At 41.8% G+C, this 23,392-nt stretch overlaps 1 protein-coding gene across 1 annotated transcript; it reads right to left on the bottom strand.

Moving 5' to 3' along the window:
* Window positions 1-124: 124 nt before the first annotated feature.
* LOC100553388 (trace amine-associated receptor 1) lies at window positions 125-23,299 on the bottom strand. Its single transcript, XM_003223314.4, has 3 exons — window positions 20,127-23,299; window positions 7,542-7,666; window positions 125-2,018 (listed from the first exon to the last, which is right to left on the bottom strand). Exon 3 carries the CDS (start codon window positions 1,894-1,896, stop codon window positions 889-891), a length of 1,008 nt encoding a protein of 335 aa, XP_003223362.2. The 5' UTR covers window positions 1,897-2,018; window positions 7,542-7,666; window positions 20,127-23,299; the 3' UTR covers window positions 125-888.
* Window positions 23,300-23,392: the final 93 nt, after the last annotated feature.

The following is a 23,392-nucleotide window of genomic DNA, read 5'->3' as shown; positions in this document are numbered from 1 at the left end:
AGTATACTGTTGAGGCTTTAAACAGCAAACAAGGGGCCTTATTAACACATCTCCGCTGTTTCCTTAGTCATAATGAGGGACAACCACACCATAGAGCTGATTAGGTCCTAATGATGGCAAATACTACAGGACTTCATAAAAACTTTATTCTCCCTTATGGGATTATCTATTTTGAAAACAGAAGGCTCTTTAGCAAACTACAAACTTTTCCAGTAAGACAGCACAAGAAGAAACTATTTCTGAATTAGGTTGCACCTTCGGATATTATCTTAGCTTTCTTAGCTTTATCTTGTGTTCTTGAATACTGTGAACTCTACATTTGTTGTCTCTGTTAGATAAAACTTGAAATGTATTAAAAGTTCAACACGTTTTCCTAGCGAAGGTCAAAATGCATGTGCCTAGGCCATTCTATGAAGAAAAGTTAGCAGAAGTGGCAGTAAATATGCTGTTATTTCATTATCTCTGACTATGGTGATTATATTACGTTTTTGTGAACCTCTCTGAGCACTATGTGTTTTAGGAATGGAAATATGCTCTATGAACAAGCTGATTCTTTGTCTGGAACCCTTTCTTCCTCAGAAAATGAAGACTTAATTGTAGTCTTGGTCTGATGATAGGAGTTTTCATTTTTGTTCATTTCAACATGCCATTTTAGACACACTGCTTTTTAAAATGAATATATTATATTGTCACCTGGTTAAAAAAATCCTATTAACTTTGGGTGACTATATGGGTTAAATAAAATTTATATGGAACAAGAGAGATTTCATTTGCTGATTAAGACTTCCAAAATCTCAGCAAACAATGTTTTCTTCTCTTTTCAACAGTTTTTAAAGCTGGTATTTCAATTTCATTTCAGTTGAAGCAAGTCTCAGTTTTCAAAATGTTTCACTCCCAAAATAGCTTAATTCTGGATGAGTTCTGCTGAAAAACTTTCCCCAGCACAATCATTTTCAAGGCCCTTCGAAACCACAAGTAAAAATATGCATAAACAATTGGGTTAAATGTAGAATTCATGTAACCAAGCCAAACCATTGCATCAATGACAATAGGTGGTATTGTATAGTTCATAAAGGGATCTGTGGCTGTACAGAAGAAAAAAGGGAACCAGCAAGTGAGGAAAACTCCAACCACAATGCCTAAAGTCTTTGCAGCTTTTCTTTCTCTGCTGCGTGAAATATGATGTTTCATTTGAAATCTTATCTGTGCTTGGCTCATCACAGCCTTGATAGATCTGGCCTGTCTTTTGGCTATAGTATATATCTTCCCATAGATGTATACCATGACAAATCCAGGGATGTAAAAACAAACCATGGAGGCTACCACTCCAGAAGTTTCATCGAAGAAGACGAAGCAACCTCCTACACAGTAAATGAATTTATAGAATGTTTCTTTGGCTCCTGTCATGTTCAGCTGCAAAAAGATCATCCCAAAACCAAACAAGGCGGGCAACATCCAACTTACGAAGATCATTATTAGTATGACATACGTGTTGATCTTGGCTTTGTATCGAAGTGGGTCACAAATAGCATAGTAGCGATCAATGGAGATGAATGATAGGTGGAAGATGGAAGCTGTGCTCAGCATGATGTCGACACTGGTGTGGACTTTGCAGAAGAACTCTCCAAAATACCAGCAGTTCTCCACTGATCTCACCATACTGTAAGGCATGACGAGGACTCCCAAGAGGAAATCGACAGTGGCCATAGAGAGGATGAGGAAATTGGTTGGGGTGTGCAGTTGCCTGAAATGTGCGATGGAGATGATGACTGTCAAATTGCCAGCCACAGTACCCAGGATCACACATAACATGGATACATACATAGACATTCGAATGCTAATGGACCAGCTGCTCTTTATGCAGGAGCCATTGATGGATTCGCAGCACAACTGCATCCTTTCTAAAGATTCAGATTCACACAAGCATGTATTGGGCTGTCTGATCTTTACTATGTGTCCTCTTTTACAGCAAGGCCAGTGATGACTAGAGATTCTGTCATTGAGCAAAAGGGAATGATCTGGCAAGAAATAAAAGTGCAATGTTAATATTTATTCAGGATAGAATGTCCCACTGCCCAAACTTTACAATCTAGTTCACAAGCTATGAACAACCCCCCCCCCCATAATAGTTTTTGAGTGATTCACCAGTAAAGTCCACCTTAATTTGAAATCTTTTCATTTTCATTTTATACACAAGATATCAGAATAAGAAGAGGAGCTGTCACAACATGGGAGTAGTTCTCTCCCTGTGCAGAGCCTCAGTTAGTAATCTGGCTACAGCTCTCTGAATGAGCTGAAGCTTCTGAACTATCTTCAAAGGCAGCCCCATGTAGAGCAAGTTGCAGTAATCCAGATAGGATGTCACTAAGACATGGACTACCATGGCCAGATCTGGCATCTCAAGGTATGAGCGCAGCTGGTGCACAAATTTTAATTGTGCAAAGGCGTTCCTGGCCACCTCCGACACCTGAGCCTCCATGGTCAGCGATGAATCCAGGATCACCCCCAAAGCTGTGAACCTGTGTCTTCAGAAGGAGTGCAATCCCATCCAGCAAAGGCTATACCTCTATACCCTGATTTGCCTTCTGACTGACTAGGAGCACCTCTGTCTTGTCAGGATTCAGTTTCAATTCATTAGCCCTCATCCAGTCCATTACTGATGACAGGCACTGGTTCAGGATCAGGACGGCATCCTTGACATTTGGTGGAAAGGAGTAATAAAGTTGGGTGTCATCTGCATATATGTGAGACCAAACTCCAAAACTCCAGATGATCTCACCCAGCAATTTCATGTAGATATTAAACAGCATGGTGGACAGAATTGAACTCTGATGGACTCCACAGGCCCCAGCACCACCTTCTGAGTCCGGTCCCCTAGGCAGGAGTGGAACCACTGCAAAACAGTGCCTTTCTAGTCCCATCCCAGACAGACAGTTCAGAAAGATACCATGATCAATGGTATGGAATACCACTGAAAGGTCCAGGAGAATCAACAGGGACACACTCTCTCTGTCTAGATCTCTTCGTAGATCATCTACCAAGGTGATCTCTGTTCCGTGGCCAGGTTTAAAACCCGATTGACATGGATCCAGATAATCAGTTTCATCCAAGAAGCTTTGGAGTTGGGAGGCCACCATTTTCTCCAGAACCTTGCCAAAAAAGGGGAGGTTTGAAACTGACCAGTAGTTAACCAATTGAGTGGGATCCAGTACTGGTTTCTTTAATAAAGTTTTTACTACATCCTTCTTAAGGCTAATTGGAATCTTTGCTGATTTTCAAGTGTTTATATTTCACAGTCTTAAAGCTATGGTGCAGACACATAGACACATCCATCTATTCTTTTTTATTCCTTGTATTCCACTTTCAAAGAAGTCCAGGGCAATTAACACAATTAAACTTACATCATTAAAAATAACTTAAAATAATTCTATTCAAATACAAGAATAAGACTGAGCACCAAAACAAACAATACATTGGGGTAGACTCTGAAAGCCTACAAAATGTTTTTTTTAATGTTAGCAACCTGAGAATTTGTCAGAATTGTCACTTTAGAATGGTCAGTTAAAAGCATTTAATTTTGTTGTACAATGTACAATGAAAATAAAATTATTCTATTCTATTCTATATTAACACTAAAGCAAAACAGTAACTGGTGTGTAGTGAAATGCACAGCAAGTCAGAATGGAAACAATTTGAAGGCACACAACAATAACAAGAAGCGGTACATTACTATGCTGGTTGCCAAGTAAAGAAAACATTCAATTGATTGTGTAAATGAACCTAGTCCAAATAAGAATCAAGAAAATAAGTTTATGAATACGCAGACATGATCATGTAGTGGAGAGAGTAACTTCCTCCATCTTGTTCCAATACAGAGGACAGTGGGGGGAGAAATCCTGGGACCTACAGGTTTATGTGGGAACATGTTCTCAGATCCTGGGTTTCTTTGTCTTCCCTCTTAAACCTGTGTTTTCATGCTGTCTGGAAGTGCCCTCAGATCACCAAGGAATGTTTTGGAACAAAGTGACTCCAGTCTGATCGTTGTCCCAAACCCTGTTCTTAAGCTGAGAGTTTGAGGACAGCAAGCCTTGTTTAGATTCACCATCATGCCTCCTTAGTAGCATTTAACAAACTGAGACCTGCCTGAATTTGATAGGAAAGCACAGGCAGGCTGTGATCATCCTACGGATGGCAGCCGATAGGTGTCCTCCCGGGATGTTCAAGGACAAAGACCCAAAGAATAAGAAAGAGTTTGAATATTCATTTACAAGCATTTACAAGGCCTTCCTCAGTGTATACATTTAAATGAGGAAACAGTGTGCCAGCTAAGCAAGAAATGTACGGATTGAGCTATCTCTTATCAGAAATACGTTGGACAAGATGTATCCATATTTCATATTTGGGGGGGGCGGGAGAGTCTTGACATAGTTGCATATATGTGTGTGTGCTTTTATGTGTGTGCGTATTCTCTCCCCGGGGGAGAAGAGTGGTGTGTGTGTGTGTATATATATATATATATATATATATATAGAGAGAGAGAGAGAGAGAGAGAGAGAGAGAGAGAGAGAGAGAGAGAGATTGGAGATGGGACAAAATTCATGTCAAATAAACCTTAAATACAGCCTAAAGGAAATTTTATGCAATATTTAATTTTTGTGTGTGCATAAAACAAAACTTGTGTATGTTGAACCATTAGAAAAAAAAGGTTTCACTATCAACAGCAGCAGCAGCAACAACAACTTATATTGTAAGCCACTTTGGACCCCATATTAGAAAAAATAAGAAATAAATACATAACCAGAGAGCTAACTAGCTAGCTTCAAAAGCTTACTATGATTTTTTCATGCCATTCCTAAACTTTATTCTGGTATTAATGAGGCCCAATAGATCAATTCCTCCTCTTTCAACAGGGAAAAATTTTATTATTTCAAGATAAAACCAGAATGTTTTTGCTCAAATTCCATGTATAAGAGCTTGCTAGCACAGCACAACTTTCCTGTGTGGCTCTTAATATGAAAAGGCCTTTGAAGTTGATTTAGTTAGTGCTTCATTTAACCTCATTTTCATTTTGTTTCTGATACTTCCTTAAAATTATATTTCTTTTTTCCATCAGAGGATGATAAATGGATCTGTCTCAAGAAATGGGTAATCAAATCTGAACAAAATGGACAATTCTAAATCAGACATCAGTGAGCTTAATGCTTAGATAATTGCTCTGAATAAATAATTTCCCTCAATTTCCTTCCATGTACTTGAATGACGGTGAGGAATAACACAATTAAGCAGGGAAACATGTCTAGTTGAGAGGAGACCTTTCACCTATTTTACACAGAGTGTTGATTGTTTAAACAAAAGCATAGAGGCAGCTGATAGCTCCGAAGACACTGAAGCAGAGAATCCAATCTGGAATTTAGTTGGAATGTTATAAAACCAGCCACAGTGCCCAATTTTATCCCCCAATAGGTTTAGCACTGTGATATTGAGCATCCTGGATAATTCCTTGAAAGTTTGGCCTAAAAGCCAGAGGTAATTCATTATCGTACTAACATGTAACCCACAGGTTGCCAGTGCTTAGATATAATACACAATTAGAGACAAAGATGATGTACATCTAACAAAAAATTATATCTCATCCCCGGCAGAAGAATACCTAAAACAGGGGGTCTTGTCAGCCTTTATCTTATCTTCATCTCTTATCAGCACTCTACTTCCACAAATCTGAGAGACTGAACACTGTGCTTTAGGAAGAGATGATCAAAGATATGGTTCAACCTACTTTTGATGTGATTTATTCTCCTTGAAATAATATTTTTCCTGGACAATGTTTTTCCTCAAGCCTAGAGTTCTCTGAATTTGGTGGTGAAGCCTTTGCATATTATACAACAGAATGAATCTAAAAGGTGCACCTTATGGTAACATGTGTTAGTGAGTATTTTGGGATAAAATCCTTATAAAAATTTACAGGTGTTCATCAAATTATAAAAGGACAATGTATAAATGGGAGAGAATGAACTCTGGAGTGAACCCGCACAAAATTGGCACAGAAAAAAGATAGCATGATCCATTCATCCCTAAATTCCAGCTGGGACCCAACCAGTGATGACAGGTGGTTTCCATGTCAATTGAGCGATAAATCTGCTGTGGGCTTTGGGCTAGACTTCAACGGAGTGAACTAAAATGTTGGATTACTCTTTTAAAGCTCAGAAACTGTTGATGGTCTCAACTGAGATTGCTTCAGATGTGGGGAAGGAGGAGGGTTTTGAAAGCACCAGCCAAGACAGTTTCACTTCTCCCTCTCTTCCCCATATAAGAAAGGGGACACCGCTGTGTTACCAACAAAAGCAAATACTGGTATCTCTGCTCCAAGTATTCTTGAATGAAGTGGATATTTAGACCCATTTCGATCTGACCAAACTGTATGATGGTCACTGGGAAACAAACAAGAGGACAAGCCCGCTGACAATTCTCCTGACCTTCTCTGTGGAATTTGATTTTGTCCACCCTGGTATCCTTCTGGGCTGGATGGATTGTGGAGGCTCCATTCTGTGATGATTCTAATCCTCTCGCATAGCTAAGGGACACTTTTTTGGTTCTGTTCTTCCAGTTGAGATGGTTATTTTGGGCAGTCTTGCTTAAAACCCTCACCATTACTGTTGAGGTTTGTGTTAAGATTTCAGTATATTACTAGTTGATTGAATTTAACTCTTGGGTCTTTTTTAAAAATCCACATAACCTTTTTGAAAGATACAATGCTTATGTAAATATGCCCCGAATAATGCAAGTCATGCCCATTTTGGATGCATCTTCTATGAGCGGAGTTCTGTGAACAGAAGCTGGTGACTTTTAAGGACATTTCCTTTCTTTCCATAGCACCTTACCTTATTTGGCAGGGTCCCCTAACAGTCCTTATTTTTCTACAGTCAGGCTTTCAAAACAGTGATTCAGTTGCAAAGAGAAAGCAGACAAAGAAATTACTTAGTCATTTTTCTTTAAAACAATGTGTGAACTAAATAATTTGTTAAAATATTATCTGATTTTAAGTTTCCTACTGCTATCACTCACTCACTCTGCCTCCGGAATTGTTTTGCTATAGAAGCTTGAGATGTACTATTTGAAAACGATGAGGGAGAGAACATGAAGTGGTCCCAAATGTGGCAAGGAGAAGGGCAAAGCACTTTCACAATTGGTCAACCTCTCCTTATTTCTTCCTGGTGTGTAACCATGCCAACTTTGTGCCAGATTGCCAATCCAAATAGCTGTCTCTTATCAACCTTTAAACCCATGCATTAGAATTATATATCTGTCTGTGTGCATGATTTATTAACACTTAGGACATATAATTTGCATCATTTGTTACTTTTTTCCTATTCTTTCCTGGTTCTAGACAGTTTGACAATCAGTAAGGCTTTTTGTTTGTTTCTTTTATGAACACATATAAATCATTCCATCTATTTCCAAACAGAGTAATTCACAAATATATTATTCACATGTCCTCACAGAAACACATGTAACAAAGGAATTTTTCCTAAAGAAGTTAGTACCTTCAAGCTCCAGACTTTGAATAAGTTGATTTATAGCTTTCACACCGGAGGCTTATGGATTTGGATGGATTCTGTTGGCTCTTGGAGAGTTTCCTGTTGCCAAGGGCAAATGATTCTGTTGAATCCTAGAAAAGCAGAAATGGTTAGGGCAATGGGCACAATTGACCCTGGATGTCCCTTTCCACAGTGTGGAACTAAGCAAACTCCTTGGGATAGAGGCTAGAGCACTGATGACAGAAAAGTCAGAGCAGATCCAACCAGACACAAGTTTATGCTCAATGGAAGGTATATTCATCAGTGATAATCGATCATACTTCTCTGCCACTGTTGCATGCAGCAGAGCTACCTAGAATAGGCCTTCTGTGATGTACTTCACAAGAACAGAACGCAGACCACTCATCAGCCCTCTATGAGGAATAACCATGACACCACAGACAAAATCATTCAGATTCAGTCTGACGTTGATGCTGTAATGGATACAGGTCTGGTAGACATAATCTTAGCACCTGCTTTCCCTTGTTGTTGCAGACCTGGCTATAGTCAGAGACAGCTTTGTCTATCTTGCCGGGTAACCTATGTCTCGACTGCATCCCGTTTGAACTGAAATTCCACAGGCATTTTAGCTAAAGAATATTTAGCTAAAGATTTAGCACCAGTAGTTTATTTCACAAACATTAGATAAGCTTTTTAAGCTTCAGCTTATTCGTTCATGTCATGTTTATGTTAATCTTGAAATTTCCATGGTACATTTGTGGTTCATCATTCTGCCAAAGCCCAGAAATGTTTAATTTCACATATTTTTAAAAGAGCTCTTTTCTCAAGTCTAGATAAGTGATGGTTGGCAAGATTTTTAAAAGCACATATTCCCCTCCCTTTCTCCCTCTGAAAACTTGGAATGTTCAGTTTAAGTATATTTCATTCATTTGTTTTTGATTTGGAAAGCATTAAATGGCAATCAGGAACTGCACTGTCTTCAGCTATTTTTCAAGCAGAATAAAAGTCAGTGAGCCAGCTGGTTACCTTCATGCTAGATGCTGTTAAAAAGGTTCAGCAGAGAAACAGAGGAAGTTGCTTAATAACTGGACAGGTTGCAAATAGAGGGCATTGGGGTCATGTTTCCAGGAGCATAAAATCTACGTACTTCAATATGTCCGCTGACTCCATGCTATTGTCTCCCAAGCAAGATTATAGTTTTAATGTATACATCCAAATTTCTTAAGAACTCCATGCATATAACAATCAACCCTTCTGAATTTAAGACAACACACTTCCCACAAAGGATTCACAGGATTTCAGCCTGGGGGGTAGTCCAACCCCATGTATCTTGAATTGTTGTTTTGGTTTTTTTTGTGGGGTGGGTGAGTAGGAATAGTTCTAGAAAATGACTGACAGAATCCTTTCCCTGGTTTATACATGCATGTCTCTTTTAACAGGGGATGCAGGGAGCTATTCTCTTGCACTTAACTCAATGTATAAACCCTCCCTTCTACAATTGTTATTTGAGGGGCTGCTGGTGCTCTTTATTGGTGAAGTGGGAGAAGGAAGAACCAGCTAGTCTTTATTCTGATGGAAATGAAAGAATGATGCACTCCTGTTGATAGTGTACCCTCTTTTCTTTTCCACCATTGTAGTTTTATTGACCATATTTATTATCAAGATATTTCTTAGTTCTTGGAGATCCTGCTTTTCTTCCCATGAGCCCAAGGCTCTTGCTCCAATTTTTATACTCACAACAACCAGAGACTGATTGGTGTAGGAGTAACTATTTTAAAGGCATCTTATTCATTTCAAATATAGTTGCTGTACCACATCCCATTCAATAAGATTGCACCGTCAAAATCTGAGACCATATGGGAAGACCCTTGTGACTTCACTGGGCAGTAATCCTTGTGAAGCTATAGAAATGAGTGAAGGAAAGGAATTATAAAATTTGTGGGAATGGGCTCCAAGTTTGAAAAAAACCCATCTATCTAGTTAACATGACAACCGACAGCCAGGAAATAAACACCCAAACATTTTTGATATCCAGTCAGGCAGTAAAATTTACCTACCCACTGTAGTATCTGCCCTCATTATCTTAAAGACTAACATCCCATATGACTTTACTTGCACTACACAACACCTGGAGATTATTTCCAGTCCTCTGGCTGCTGCTGTTCTTTGCAGAAGGCTCCCTATCAACCTTGGAAAACTCCCTCTCCTCCCTAGTCTCTACTTCTGCTGACAGGGTTGCTACAATTAGAATACATTCTACGTTCAATCAAATAGCTCACATTCATAATCTCTTTTTCCAGTCCACTCTCCTTGCTTCTGAAATGACACAAGTACAGCACACATGAAAAACCCTTAACATTGAGTCAGAGTACTCTAGTACCAGCTAGAAATGGTTGCCCAGGTTTAAAAACAACTGCACACACACAATCATTTTTTCTTCTTGAGACCCAGAGGTGCAAAGCAAACCAATTGCTGGAGACTTCAGCCAGTATCTGGAGACTTTGTAACACAGTTTCATGACTCACTAGAGCACTTAAATTTCAGTTTCACACTCAAATACCTAGATCAGATTGGATTAGTTTGGTACTTTTATTTAACACAGGAAAGAGGAAGATGTAGACCCCACATTTCTGAATAGTTTTATTTTCCTACCTCTGTGTTAAATTGAAGGATCATTGGCTGCTTTATCTCCAGTCTGACATTCTGTGGACCTGGTCTTTCTTCTCCACCACTGGGGTAACAGCTCCAGGGAAGCATAACTCTTCAAAAGACAAGGCTTGCCAGCAAACCCATTATTGTGCTTGTTCTGGGAGCTTCTAGTTATTGAAACTGCATCTGTTACTGTCAAGACCCTGGCTGCAGAGCACCAATAACCTTACACAGAGGCCAGTCTCTATCTAATATCTTTATTAAAGAAATATATAAAATCAATAAAAACAAGTGAAGAATATAGTTCAGAACCAGACCTTTCAGATGAGGTCAAATATAGTCCAGAAATGTATTGTCCAATATAAGATATTAGAGTTCAAAGTTTTAATCCACTTGACCGAAACACACACTTTGCCAAGCAATAGTATGGGGAAATAACAGAGTCTTTAAAGTCCAATGAAGCTTGACAACAAGGCTGGAAATAAACTTGATTCTTGACTAGATCCGTGACTGGAGGCAAGACGAACATGAAGCATGAACAGAGTCCGTGGTAAAACCGTGAGACAAGGCAAGGCTTGAAGCTAGATCCGGAAAGCAAGGAACTGGGATTACGAAGTCCACACATGATCTCTCTCCTCAAGCTGATCAATTGACTCCGCAAAGAATCCCTCGCACCAAACACCTATATTGGGTCTCGTTTTCCCGCCAACAGAACTCTTTCCCTAGAGAACGAGAAGCGAAACCCAACTCTGTCCAGATGCATGACTCCTTAGAATTTCCCAAGGGAAGCAGACCTAATCAGCCATTTGTTTGGCAGCGATTCTCAGGCTTCTCCGATTAGCCTCCCTGACTCCCCTATCTTTAGAATAATTTTCCCTCCTGGAAAACGGGGGGGGGGGGGAGTTCTGCCCAAGGCCTGTTTGGCTGAATTCTTGAGGGCAAACATCAACATCCTGCAGGTGAAGAGACTCCGGCTCTTGCTGAACCGGCGAAAACCCCATGTTTTCCTCTTCGTCTGCCACAATAGTACTAGGAACAGGACTACAAGGCCCATGAGTCATCACACTATCCCCGCCCTCAAGGCCCCCCTCAAACAGGGCCCCTCTCCTCGAGTTGCAGGGCCGCGGCTTGGTAGGGTAGGCCTGATGGAAGCGGCGGACTAAGTCGGGGGCATGGACTGTGGAAGCATCTTCCCAGGAGCGTTCTTCGGGGCCAAAACCCACCCAGTCAATGAGATACTGAAGGCGGCGGCGATGGAAGCGAGAATCCAAAATGTCCTGAACCTCGAACTCCTCCTCTCCGTCCACTAGAACAGGGGCGGGGGGCGGCCGATTCGCGTCGGGGCGTACACCATCTGCCGGAAGGAGCAGGGAACGGTGGAACACCGGTGAATGTGCATGGAGCGCGGGAGTTGGAGTTTGAAAGTCACGGGGTTAAGTTGCGCCACCACTGGGTAGGGACCAATGAAACGGGCATCTAACTTCCGGCAGGGACGGTGGGAGGGCAAAAAGCGAGTAGACAACAGAACCCGATCTCCTACCTTGATCTCGGGGCCCGGCTGGCGATGGCCGTCAGCGTGGCGTTTGTAGTCCTCTTTGGCTTGATCCAGTTGTTGGTGTAAAAGTTCTTGTACTGCTGTGAGTTCCTGCAGCCAGTCCTCCGCTGCAGGGACTTCTGAGGTTTCAATGACAGAAGGAAAGAAACGTGGATGGAAACCGTAGTTTGCAAAGAACGGGGTTTCTTTAGTTGAAGCCTGGACACCATTGTTGTATGCAAACTCTGACAGAGGTAATAGGGAAGCCCAATTGTCCTGTTGGTAGTTTACATAACAGCGAAGGTATTGTTCCAAAGTGGCGTTGGTGCGCTCAGTTTGCCCATCCGTTTGGGGATGGTGAGCTGAAGATAAACGAGAGTCTATGCCCAATAGTTTTTGTAGTGCTTTCCAGAAACGAGAGGTGAATTGAGATCCACGATCAGTGACTAAACTCTTGGGCAATCCATGTAGTCGGAAGGTATGTTGAAGGAATAAATCTGCAGTCTCTTTGGCCGTGGGAAGGCCATCGCAGGGGATGAAATGGGCCAACTTGGTAAAAAGGTCCACCACTACTAGAATCGTGGTGAATCCAAGGGAGGGTGGTAAGTCAATGATAAAATCCGCGGAAATTATCTCCCATGGGCGAGAAGGAGTGGGAAGGGGATGTAGTAGCCCTGACGGCTTCTCCCTTCGTGTCTTGGAACGCTGACATACAGGACAGGTATTGACATATTTCTCCACATCCTTGCGGATCTTGGGCCACCAGAAATCTCATAGGATCAAGTGCATGGTTTTAAATAGCCCAAAATGTCCTGCTGGCTTGCTGTCATGACACAGATGAAGTGCTTTTTCTCTGCCGGGACCTGGAGGAATGTAAACATGATTCCTGTAGCATAGTAGCCCATCCTTAAGTGAGAATGGGAAACGTAGTCCTTGGCGAATCTGTTCTTGAGCCCAGGCATCTGTCTGTTGACTGGCTCTAATTTCTTGAGTGCAAAGGGATTCTGGGTTAGAGGGAGTTGGTTCAATTGGAGTGGATTTGGTGTTTCCCACTGTGAGTGTGGCAAAGTTTTCGGGTTGCAGCAATCAAGATTCTGAGGTCTCTCTGCGTCCTGCAGCATACTCTGGTTTCCGTGATAGAGCATCTGCTTGCTTGGTCTGAGCCGGGGTCACATAATGGATCTGGAAGTCAAAACGTTCAAAGAACAAAGCCCAGCGCTGCTGCCTTTGATTTAACTTTCGTGCGGTCCTTAGGTGCTCTAAATTTCGATGATCAGTGTGAACTTCAATGGGAAATTTGGCCCCTTCCAACCAATGTCTCCAATTTTCAAAAGCTGCCTTTATGGCCAAAAGTTCTTTCTCCCAAATAGTGTAATTTCTCTCTGGGGCTGTTAGTTGACAGGAGTAATAGGCACAAGGATGAAGATGTTCTCCCACTGGTTGCATGAGTACAGCCCCAATTGCTACATCAGAGGCGTCAGCCTGCACAACAAAAGGGGTTTTAGGATCAGGGTGCTGTAGAATTGGCTGGGTCATGAATAACTGCTTTAGCTGGTGGAACCCTTTCTCTGCTTGCTCCGTCCAGCGGAAACGCTGTTTCCCTCGGATGCAGCTGGTGATTGGGTCAGACCAGCGAGCGAAGTCTGGGATGAATTTGCGGTAGTAGTTTGCAAACCCCAAGAAGCGCTGTACTTCCTTCTTGTTGGTTGGCGCCCGCCATTCCAATACTGCTGAAACCTTTGCCGGGTCCATGGAGAGCCCTAGTGGCGAGACGCGGTATCCCAGGAAGTCTACCTCTTGCAGATCAAAGGCGCATTTCTCTAACTTGGCATATAGTCCATGATCCCGCAATCGTTGTAGCACCATTCTGACGTGTTGCTCGTGTTCCGATTGTGATCTAGAATACACCAAAAATCGTCCAAATATATGATCAAGAACCGATCTAGATAATCCTGGAAGATATCGTTGACAAAATGCTGGAATGTTGCAGGAGCTCCGGATAATCCGTAATTCATGACTAGGGACTCAAATAATCCAAATTTGGTCTGGAAGGCGGTTTTCCATTCGTCCCCTTCTCTTATGCGAACTAGATTGTAAGCCCCGCGGAGATCCAGCTTGGTGTAAACCTTGGCCCCTCGGAGCCGGTCTAATAGGTCCGAGATCAGAGGCAGGGGGTAGCGATTCCGCTTCGTGATATTGTTCAATGCTCTATAGTCCACAACCAAGCGTAGGTCCCCTGACTTCTTTTTCACAAACATCACTGGGGAAGCTGCTGGGGATTGAGAGGGTCTGATGAACCCCTTGCGGAGGTTTGACTCTATGAACTCCCTGAGAGCTTCTTGCTCTGGTTCAGTCAGGGAGTAGAGGTGTCCTCGCGGAATTGGGGCCCCCTCCACCAGGTCAATGGCACAGTTGTAGGGTCTATGTGGGGGTAGTTTCTCGGCTTCCTTTTCATTGAAAACATCCCAAAAGTCTGAATATTTCTTGGGCAAGGTGATGATGGGCTCTGCGTCTGTGGCATGGCAGACCTTGGCTACTAGACAATGGTTTTGGCAATATCTTGAGGCGAACTGCAGTTCTCTGTTGGACCAGGAGATGTTTGGGTCGTGGAGTGTCAGCCATGGAATTCCCAAAATCACAGGGAAGTGGGGAACCTCGGTAATGAAGAAAGAAATTTCTTCCATGTGTTCCCTTATCCACATTCTGGTGGGTTCAGTCCATTGGCTTACCGGACCTGTCTTTAGGGGTCCGCCATCTATGGCCTGCACCACCCGGGCATTCTTGAAATCATGATATTGTAATCCCAGAGAGTCGGCATACTCTCTATCGATGAAATTGTTTGTTGCCCCTGAGTCTATCATGGCTTGGATCATGACGGGTCCTTTTTTCACTGACCACAGCGTGACCACCAGGAGAAATAGGACCCCGGTTTGCAGCTCTTGAGTGGGGTTTTTGACCGGGTTGGCGAGCCTCTCTACGCCCGGTCGCTGGCTTCCCCCGCCGGCTTTGCTCCAGCCGCCTCGGCCGCCTCCGGCTCCGCGGAGGACGCCGCCGCCAGGCGGGCCGCGGGCTTCTTTTTGGCTGGACATTCTCTGGCGAAGTGGCCCCCATTCCCGCAGTACCAACACAGATTCAAACGTTGGCGGCGGGCCTTTTCGGCAACATCTAGTCGGGGGCGCACATTGCCCAACTGCATCGGCTCCTCCTCGCTTCCCATGGGGTTTGGGGCTGGCGGTGGGGATCTCCATACTGGACGTGGCTGAACACTGGCAGAAGCGGGAGGTTTCACTCCGGCTCTTCCACTCTGGCCTCGGAGCCACTGTTTTTTGTTGGCAATCAGGGCTTCGGCTCGTAAACACTGGTTGATGAGTCTCTCAAGAGTCCCTGGGGGATCCACCTTAGAGATTTCTTCCTGCATCTCGATGTTGAGGCCCTCGCGAAACTGTCCTCTAAGGGCTATATCGTTCCAGCTGGTGCTCTGAGCCAGCACCCGGAACTCGGCTATGTACCGGGACAACGGCCTGTCCCCTTGGAAGAGACGCTGGAGTTTATGGCCGGCCGCCTCCTCCTCGTCCTCGATCCCCCAGGTCTTTCTAAGGTGGTTCAAGAAATTTTGCGCGGTGCTTAGATGCGTGGAACCCGCATCATATAGCGCCATCGCCCAAGTGGCCGCAGGCCCATCTAGGAGACTGTAGATCCATGCCACTTTGACATCTTCTTGGGGAAACTCAGCTTGGCGGGCTTCTAAGTACGCCTGGCACTGGCGACGGAAAACATGAACCTTGGAGGCTTCTCCAGAAAACTTGGTTGGTAGCGCTAGGGCAGGGAGACGGGCTCCGCGTTCCTTCAAGCCCCGTATTTCTCCCTCCTGCGTTCGGAGTGTGTCCCGGATTCGATTGAATTCATCTTGGGAAATGGTGTAACTGGGTGGTTGAGCCTCCGCTCCGGTTCCTGTAGACATTCTGGCCTTAGGTTGTTTGGTGCTTAAGGTGGCGGAGTCAAACTGTCAGGACCCTGGCTGCAGAGCACTAATAACCTTACACAGAGGCCAGTCTCTATCTAATATCTTTATTAAAGAAATATATAAAATCAATAAAAACAAGTGAAGAATATAGTTCAGAAGCAGACCTTTCAGATGAGGTCAAATATAGTCCAGAAATGTATTGTCCAATATAAGATATTAGAGTTCAAAGTTTTAATCCACTTGACCGAAACACACACTTTGCCAAGCAATAGTATGGGGAAATAACAGAGTCTTTAAAGTCCAATGAAGCTTGACAACAAGGCTGGAAATAAACTTGATTCTTGACTAGATCCGTGACTGGAGGCAAGACGAACATGAAGCATGAACAGAGTCTGTGGTAAAACTGCAAGGCTAGGCAAGGCTCGAAAACTTGATCCGAGAAGCAAGGAACTGGGGTACGAAGTCCACACACGATCTCTCTCCTGAAGCTGATCAATTGACTCCGCAAAGAATTCTTCGCGCCAACCACCTATATTGGGTCTCGTTTTCCCGCCAACAGAACTCTTTCCCTAGAGAACGAGAAGCGAAACCCAACTCTGTCCAGATGCATGACTCCTTAGAATTTCCCAAGGGAAGCAGACCTAATCAGCCATTTGTTTGGCAGCGATTCTCAGGCTTCTCCGATTAGCCTCCCTGACTCCCCTATCTTTAGAATAATTTTCCCTCCTGGAAAACGGGGGGGGGGGGAGTTCTGCCCAAGGCCTGTTTGGCTGAATTCTTGAGGGCAAACATCAACATCCTGCAGGTGAAGAGACTCCGGCTCTTGCTGAACTGGCGAAAACCCCATGTTTTCCTCTTCGTCTGCCACAATAGTACTAGGAACAGGACTACAAGGCCCATGAGTCATCACAGTTACTAAAACCACTATAATCTAGGAAATGATGCTTGTAAAAATAGAATATTAGACAAAGACTTGAGTGGTCTTAACCATTCACCTGTAAGGCAAACTGCCCTTTAATGAAACATTATAGGGATACACTAAACACAAAGAACCATGAGCATGCAGTGTGGCATATCCCTTGCGCAAGCATTTGAAAGGGAAAAAAACTATAGAGACAGCCTTTTGTCCTTTCTTACAAAGGTGCCAGCGTGTACAGAAAGTTACACTCAATGGCGAACCACTGCTTACTCTGTTAAGCAAACAGTCCTATTCCAACAAATGTGTCTTGTTAATATTTGTCAGGATAACAGAACTAGAGATATATGTGTAATATGCTTGGTGATTACCAATTACAAGAAGCATTTGAAACTTGATAGAAAAAACCTCACTGGCTATTCTATAACTGAAAAATCAAGCAAGTCCTTCACAAATAATGACAACACTTATTTATTATTAAATAAAATTTAAGATCTAATTAAAATAGATCTTACTAATATTATCTTATCCATGCTTCCCATGCATTGAGGGCTGGCCTTGGTAGAGAGAAATCTAATAGGAGAGAAGAGAGTGTCAAATGATCTTCCATTCATGACAGGGAAGGATCCAGAATATAGAAATATATATGAGTTTTTAAAGATAGCAATTCTCTGGCTCTGCTAGCCAGCTAGGAAATTTTCCCATGGTTTGCCAAAAACTACATTGCCATGTGTCTGGATTGTTTTGATGTCTTTAATATTGTCTGAAACATGATGGTAGGAATTTGACAAAAATGTGTATGCATCATTAATTTATTTAAGTATGACTTCCTTATGAAAGGATATGGCATAAAATGTAAAAGCTGCATTCAATGTCTAAAACAACCCCAATAATAGTATGCATCCATGCATGTTCACACACACACACACACACAACTTTATTGAAAACATTTTTAGAAGGAGCTATATTCCAGCCAGAGGAAGGAGCAGAGAACAGCATGGAGAAAGTGTGATTTCAGAAAGATGATTTTCAAAGCTGAGAAACCTGTGAATTTAGGTGGAATGAAGTTGCATGCCAGTGTGGTTTAGTGGTTTGAGCATTGGATTATAGACACCAGGGTTGAGTTCCCTGCTTGGCCACTGAAAATCCACTGTGGGACCTTGGGTGAGTCACGCCCTTTCAGTCTCCTTGGATTTTCAGAACAAGTGGATATATTCAAACCCCGATCTCCAGAGTTGAAGTCTGACACTCAAACCGCTATACCATACTGGCTGTATGTGGTGGTATTAATTTTGACTTTCTCATGAGATGTTGAAACCTTGGGATCATTATCATGCAGAATAATCATAGGATGCCTTAAACCTACACCTGTTGATAAACGCTACAAGTTAGCTGGCATTGCCCCCCTGATGTGCGATGGGAAGTTGCTGCTAACTGTGAGAGAAATAAGGTCGAACATTGCGAAAGCCATCCACTGCATGACCATCAGCCTCCTCCCAGTAGACTCAAATCAAGGAAAAGCTTCATGAGAACCACCATTCCTCTTGATGTTCCTCCGGCAACAGCAAGAGTGTCACTCTGGGCAGATAAACCAGGCAATCCCAAGTGGATGGCCCCCCATGAGGGGCAAACCAAGAATGGGAAACTTGGAAGTTCCCCAAGACTCAGAAGCGGAGTGGGCAGATCAAAAGACAATTTGGCAAGATGGCACTACCTGGAGGAATCCTCCACCTTGTGTGACTGTGGAGCAGAACAAACAACTCCGCATATGTATGCTTGCCCACAATGTCCTGCCTCATGTACGGAGGAGGAGTTGTTTAAAGCTACGGACAATGCGGTCGCTGTTGCCCGCTTTTGGTCTAAAACTATGTAGCTGCTTGTGATTCTTTTATTTCATTACTTTTAAACTTATATATTATGCAATGCTTTTGACACAAAATAAATAAATAAGATGAAAGTTTACTATGTTACTTGATGGCTCCACTGTCAGTGGGGTAGCAAACCCACTCCATTTTCTAGGCCAAACTTTAAAGAAGTTGGTCAAAGTGCCAAACCCTATTCCAAAGAGGCTTGGCACTTTGAATAGCTCCTTTAAAATTCAGATCAAAACCTGGGCAGAATTTACTGTCCCTCTAGGGCTAAACTCTCTCTAGAAGCTAAGATGGCTAAATTAAGGCAGTTGTACTTATTTTCATATCGCGAGAAGACAGGATTCATTTAGATGCATGATAATACTCAGAAAGCAGGAGGATAGTAGGAAAAGAGGAAGACTGCATTCCAAATATATACATGCAATCAGTAAGCCATGACCCCGAGCCTACAACACTTGAGTAGGGCTGTTGAGGATGGAGGGTCCTCATTTATTGGGTCACTAATAAATTTAAGTGGACTTAAAAGGCACTTAACAACAACAACAAAACGTTATGGCTGCCAAATGCTACTAGAGATAGAATCATTGAATAATAGAATATTAGAGTTAGAAGAAACCACATGAACCATCTAATCCAACCCCCTGATATGCAGGAAAATAGCACAAGATAAAACATTTCGCTGTCCCACATCTGTTTCCTAAGCATAGTTTCCTTTCCTCCTTAAAGCCTGAAAGTTTTAGGTGGAGAAACTGTCTTTGTTGCAATATTATCGTGATAAATGGGGAAGTACAGGATGTGGGTATTAAGAGGAAAAGGAACAGAGGGAAAAGACTGGCCTTACATCCCCCAAACTTCTTAAGCCCTTAGTCTCCCTATAAGTCATCAGTCTCCCCATAGCCTTTGTCTTCCTATATAGCTTAGAAATGTGTGCTAAAATACAGTAAAATCTAAAAGTACATCTTTTAAGTTTGATTTTAACTGGGGCTTCTTTTTACAAAAAGTTGTTTAGTAGCAAGAACAACGCAGTAAATATGCTGTGCACGTCTCCTGATTTTAATAATGTACCTCACATAATTTTCCAAGACTATATTAATTTTCTATGTTACCCAGGCTGGGTAAACCCATTGTTATCTTTGCATAATATCAACAGTGCAATAATTACAGCACTAATGATTTTTAACTTTAATATCTTTTCAGAAAAAATAGAAATTTTTGAATATTGCCTTTGTTTTCTTAATATTTTCAATTAAAACTGAACATTGGTGTATATATATATATATATATTACACAAATGAGTTGTCTGTAATTAATGTCTTGTATTTGTCACAATTGTATTCTATTAATAAGGAGACAGAAATTTAGTTCCCAAATAGCTTTTCAGAAACAGTAATTTTGTTCTGTTCAAGAAGGAGAGTTTTCAAGAGAAGACAAGGCTTAATATATATTTTCAGAATATGAACATGCCCTAATTTATATATTTCCAGCTCTTGCTTTGAAAAGGCTTTTGGTGTTTCTTTTTTTACAGATGCTGATAAAGTTATAGTTTTTTAATTCACAATTAGCTAATAAGGGCAGATTCCCTAATAAGGGAAGAACTTCAGTTCCCACATCTTTATGAAATTCTCGTGTGCATCCCCTGATGTGAAAGGAATCTTACCTCACATTAATGAGCCAGAAGAGTAGCCTTCCATGTTATCAAGTCATCAGAATGAAAATCCACAGCACACTTGGATATCAAGCATTTCCTATTCAAACCACTGAAGTAGTGATTGCTGAAGTCTGACTTTCCTTCATAGCCTGATTTTAAGTCTTAACCAACATGATGACGTAAATGTTACATATTCAGACAAGATAAGCAGATGATAAATCTTCCCTCCAGTGGCTGGTTTGTAGCACAGAGGAAGGCTTTTTGCCAAATGAGTGTTAACAGCATGGAAATAAGTAATAAGCCACAATGACAACTACATTTATACATTTTCCGTCTGAAACCATATTATTCTATCATGTTACCTGATAACAGACCACAAAAAATTACATGCAATATTGAGCATTCATCTTTCAGCTATGATTCAGTTAATTTCGTGTATGCAAGTTCATTTTTTTTTAAAAAGTCCAATGTTTAGAGTTGTTGGCACAGATGACCTTTTGTGATTAAATATAAAACATCCTGAAAATACGCAAACTGAAGAGGTTTTTAATTTGGCTGCAATACAGCAAACATTCAGAAGTGTTCCAAGCCCAGAATTGGTGTTATCATAACATCTCTGTGATTTTTAGCCATTTCTTGCTAGACTGTAACTGTCATCAGCTCTAGCTAGCATTGCCGATGGTGAGGAGTCATGGGATTTGCAACCCAACATCACTTGAAGGGACATTGTTGCTCAGCTTGATGTAAGCAGTTAAAAAGCTTTAAAAAGCAGAAGTTCACAACATTGTTCAGGAGGTGGCAACAAAGTACGTCCCAAATAAAAAGAAAAGCAAGAAGGCAAGATGGTTGTCTTCTGAGACACTGGAAGTAGCCCAAGAAAGAAGGAAGGAGAAAGGAAACAGTAATAGGGGGAGATATGCCCAATTAAATGCACAATTCCAGAGGTTAGCCAGAAGAGACAAGGAACTATTTTTAATCAAGCAATGCATGGAAGTGGAAGAAGACAATAGAATAGGAAGAACAAGAGACCTCTTCCAGAAAATCAGAAACATCAGAGGTAAATTTCAGACAAAAATGGGCATGATCAAAAACAAAGATGGCAGGGACCTAACAGAAGCTGAAGAGATCAAGACAAGGTGGCAAAAATATACAGAAGATCTGTACAGGAAGGATAATAATATAGAGGATAGCTTTGGTGGAGTGGTGAATGAATTAGAACCAGACATCCTGAGGAGTGAGGTTGAATTGGCCTTAAGAAGCATTGCTAATAACAAGGCAGCAGGACACAACGGGATCCCAGCTGAGTTGTTTAAAATCTTGGAAGATGATGCTGTCAAGGTGATGCATGCCATATGCCAGCAAATATGGAAAACAAAAGATTGGCCATCAGATTGGAAAAAATCAATGTATATCCCCATATCCAAAAAGGGAAACGCTAAAGAATGCTCAAATTTCCATACAGTGTCACTTATTTCCCATGCCAGTAAGGTAATGCTCAAGATCCTGCAAGGCAGACTCCAGCAATAGTGAAGAGCAGAGACATCACACGGGCAATGAAGGTCCACACAGTGAAAGCAATGGTATTCCCCATAGTAACCTATGGATACGAGAGCTGGACCATAAGGAAGGCTGAGTGAAGGAAGATAGATGTTGGAGGAAAATCCTGAGAGTGCCTTGGACCGCAAGAAGATCCAACCAGTCCATCCTCCAGGAAATAATTCCCAGCTGCTCGCTGGAGGGAAGGATACTAGAGGCAAAGATGAAGTATTTTGGCCACATCATGAGAAGACAGGAAAGCTTGGAAAATATCATGATGCTGGGGAAAAAGGAAGAGAGACCGACCAAGGGCAAGCTGGATGGACGGTATCCTTGAAGTGACTGGCATGAACTTGAAGGAACTGGGGGCGGCGACGGCCGACAGGGAGATCTGCCGTGGACTGGTCCATGAGGTCACCAAGAGTCAGAAACAACTATGTGATTGAGCAGCAGCAGCAACAGCAGTTAAAAAGCACTTCACTGTTACTGTATTTTAGTATGGATATCAAATCACTTTCAGGCTAATAGTTAATATATAAGAATTCATTTTGTAAGGGTGACTTTTTGCACTATGTGTTGTTGAAGGTTTTCATGGCCGGAATCACTGGGCTGTTGTGAATTTTCCGGGTTGTATGGCCATGTTCCAGAAGCATTCTCTCCTAACGTTTCGCCCACATCTATGTCAGGCATCCTCAGAGGTTTTGAGGTATATATTTTTGCACTAACTTGATTTTTTCATGTTTAATATCTAAACTTTAGTGCTTTCACACAGATTGTTAATAGAATTTCTAAGGCTGTTCACAACCTTTTTGAAACCACTGCCCTTCCAGGTGAGCTGCAGCACTATAGACAGGTGCTTTTTGTTTATTTTGGCAAAAAAGAAGGTTGTTGGGAAGGGATATTGACAAAGAAAGGAGGAAGGCAATTTATTACAGCCAGGAATGGGCTGTAGTAAATTATCCACCCATTTATGATTTACTACGCTGAACTAAGCTGGGATAGGATGTTTGTGTTTTCTCTGTTAATGTTTCATAGAAGAAATACTTCTCAAGGATCATTTATTATTGTGATTGTTATTTCATATCTGCCTAGATAAAAGTATTGTGCATCTGTGTTCAGTCCTTTTTCAAGTAAGGTTGCCATTAAGCACACTTTTTGAATAGTAATCTCAAAGAGCAGATTTATAGAATTGCCTCTTCATCTGATCTTATAAAACTCTCTTCCATTTGGGATATTATTACCCTGCTTTTACAATAACACCAGAAGGATTTCTGGAAGTTGTAGTGCCAAAATGATGTATCCATAATACAACATCTCTTCCTGCAGGCCTACATCAATTTTAAATTCTGTATTTTAATCTGGATTTTATCAGTGGATGTTAACTTGTTTTTTAATTCTGTGTGTCTTGTTGTATGCCTTTTAACAGAGTTTTATCTCTTTGTTTTAATGATGTTGTATCCTGCCTCGGGTTGTAATAAGACGTAGGTAATACATTCATTACTACTACTACTACTACTACTACTACACTCTCAGTTTAATTATTTTGACTAAGTCTATGTCTGATTTGCCCCAGGACCTATTTGTCTTGGGTGGCCTGTGTTATCTGTAGAACTCTTCTCAAGCACCACATTTCAATTGTGTAGGTTTTCTTCTTGTCAACATTTTTTCACTGTCCAGCTTTCACATCCTGGGATTGCTATAGCATGGATAATTTTAATGTTGCAATTCTGGACAAAAGG

The sequence above is a fragment of the Anolis carolinensis genome, chromosome 1 (assembly GCF_035594765.1).
Source record: "Anolis carolinensis isolate JA03-04 chromosome 1, rAnoCar3.1.pri, whole genome shotgun sequence".
NCBI classification, from domain to species: Eukaryota; Metazoa; Chordata; class Lepidosauria; order Squamata; family Dactyloidae; genus Anolis; species Anolis carolinensis.
Note: the sequence above shows the minus strand (reverse complement) of the source record. Positions and strands in the feature narration are given on the sequence as shown.

Excerpts from the sequence above, each read along its gene's own strand:
- LOC100553388 (XM_003223314.4), bottom strand. The coding sequence starts at position 1,896 with ATGCAGTTGTGCTGCGAATCCATCAATGGCTCCTGCATAAAGAGCAGC.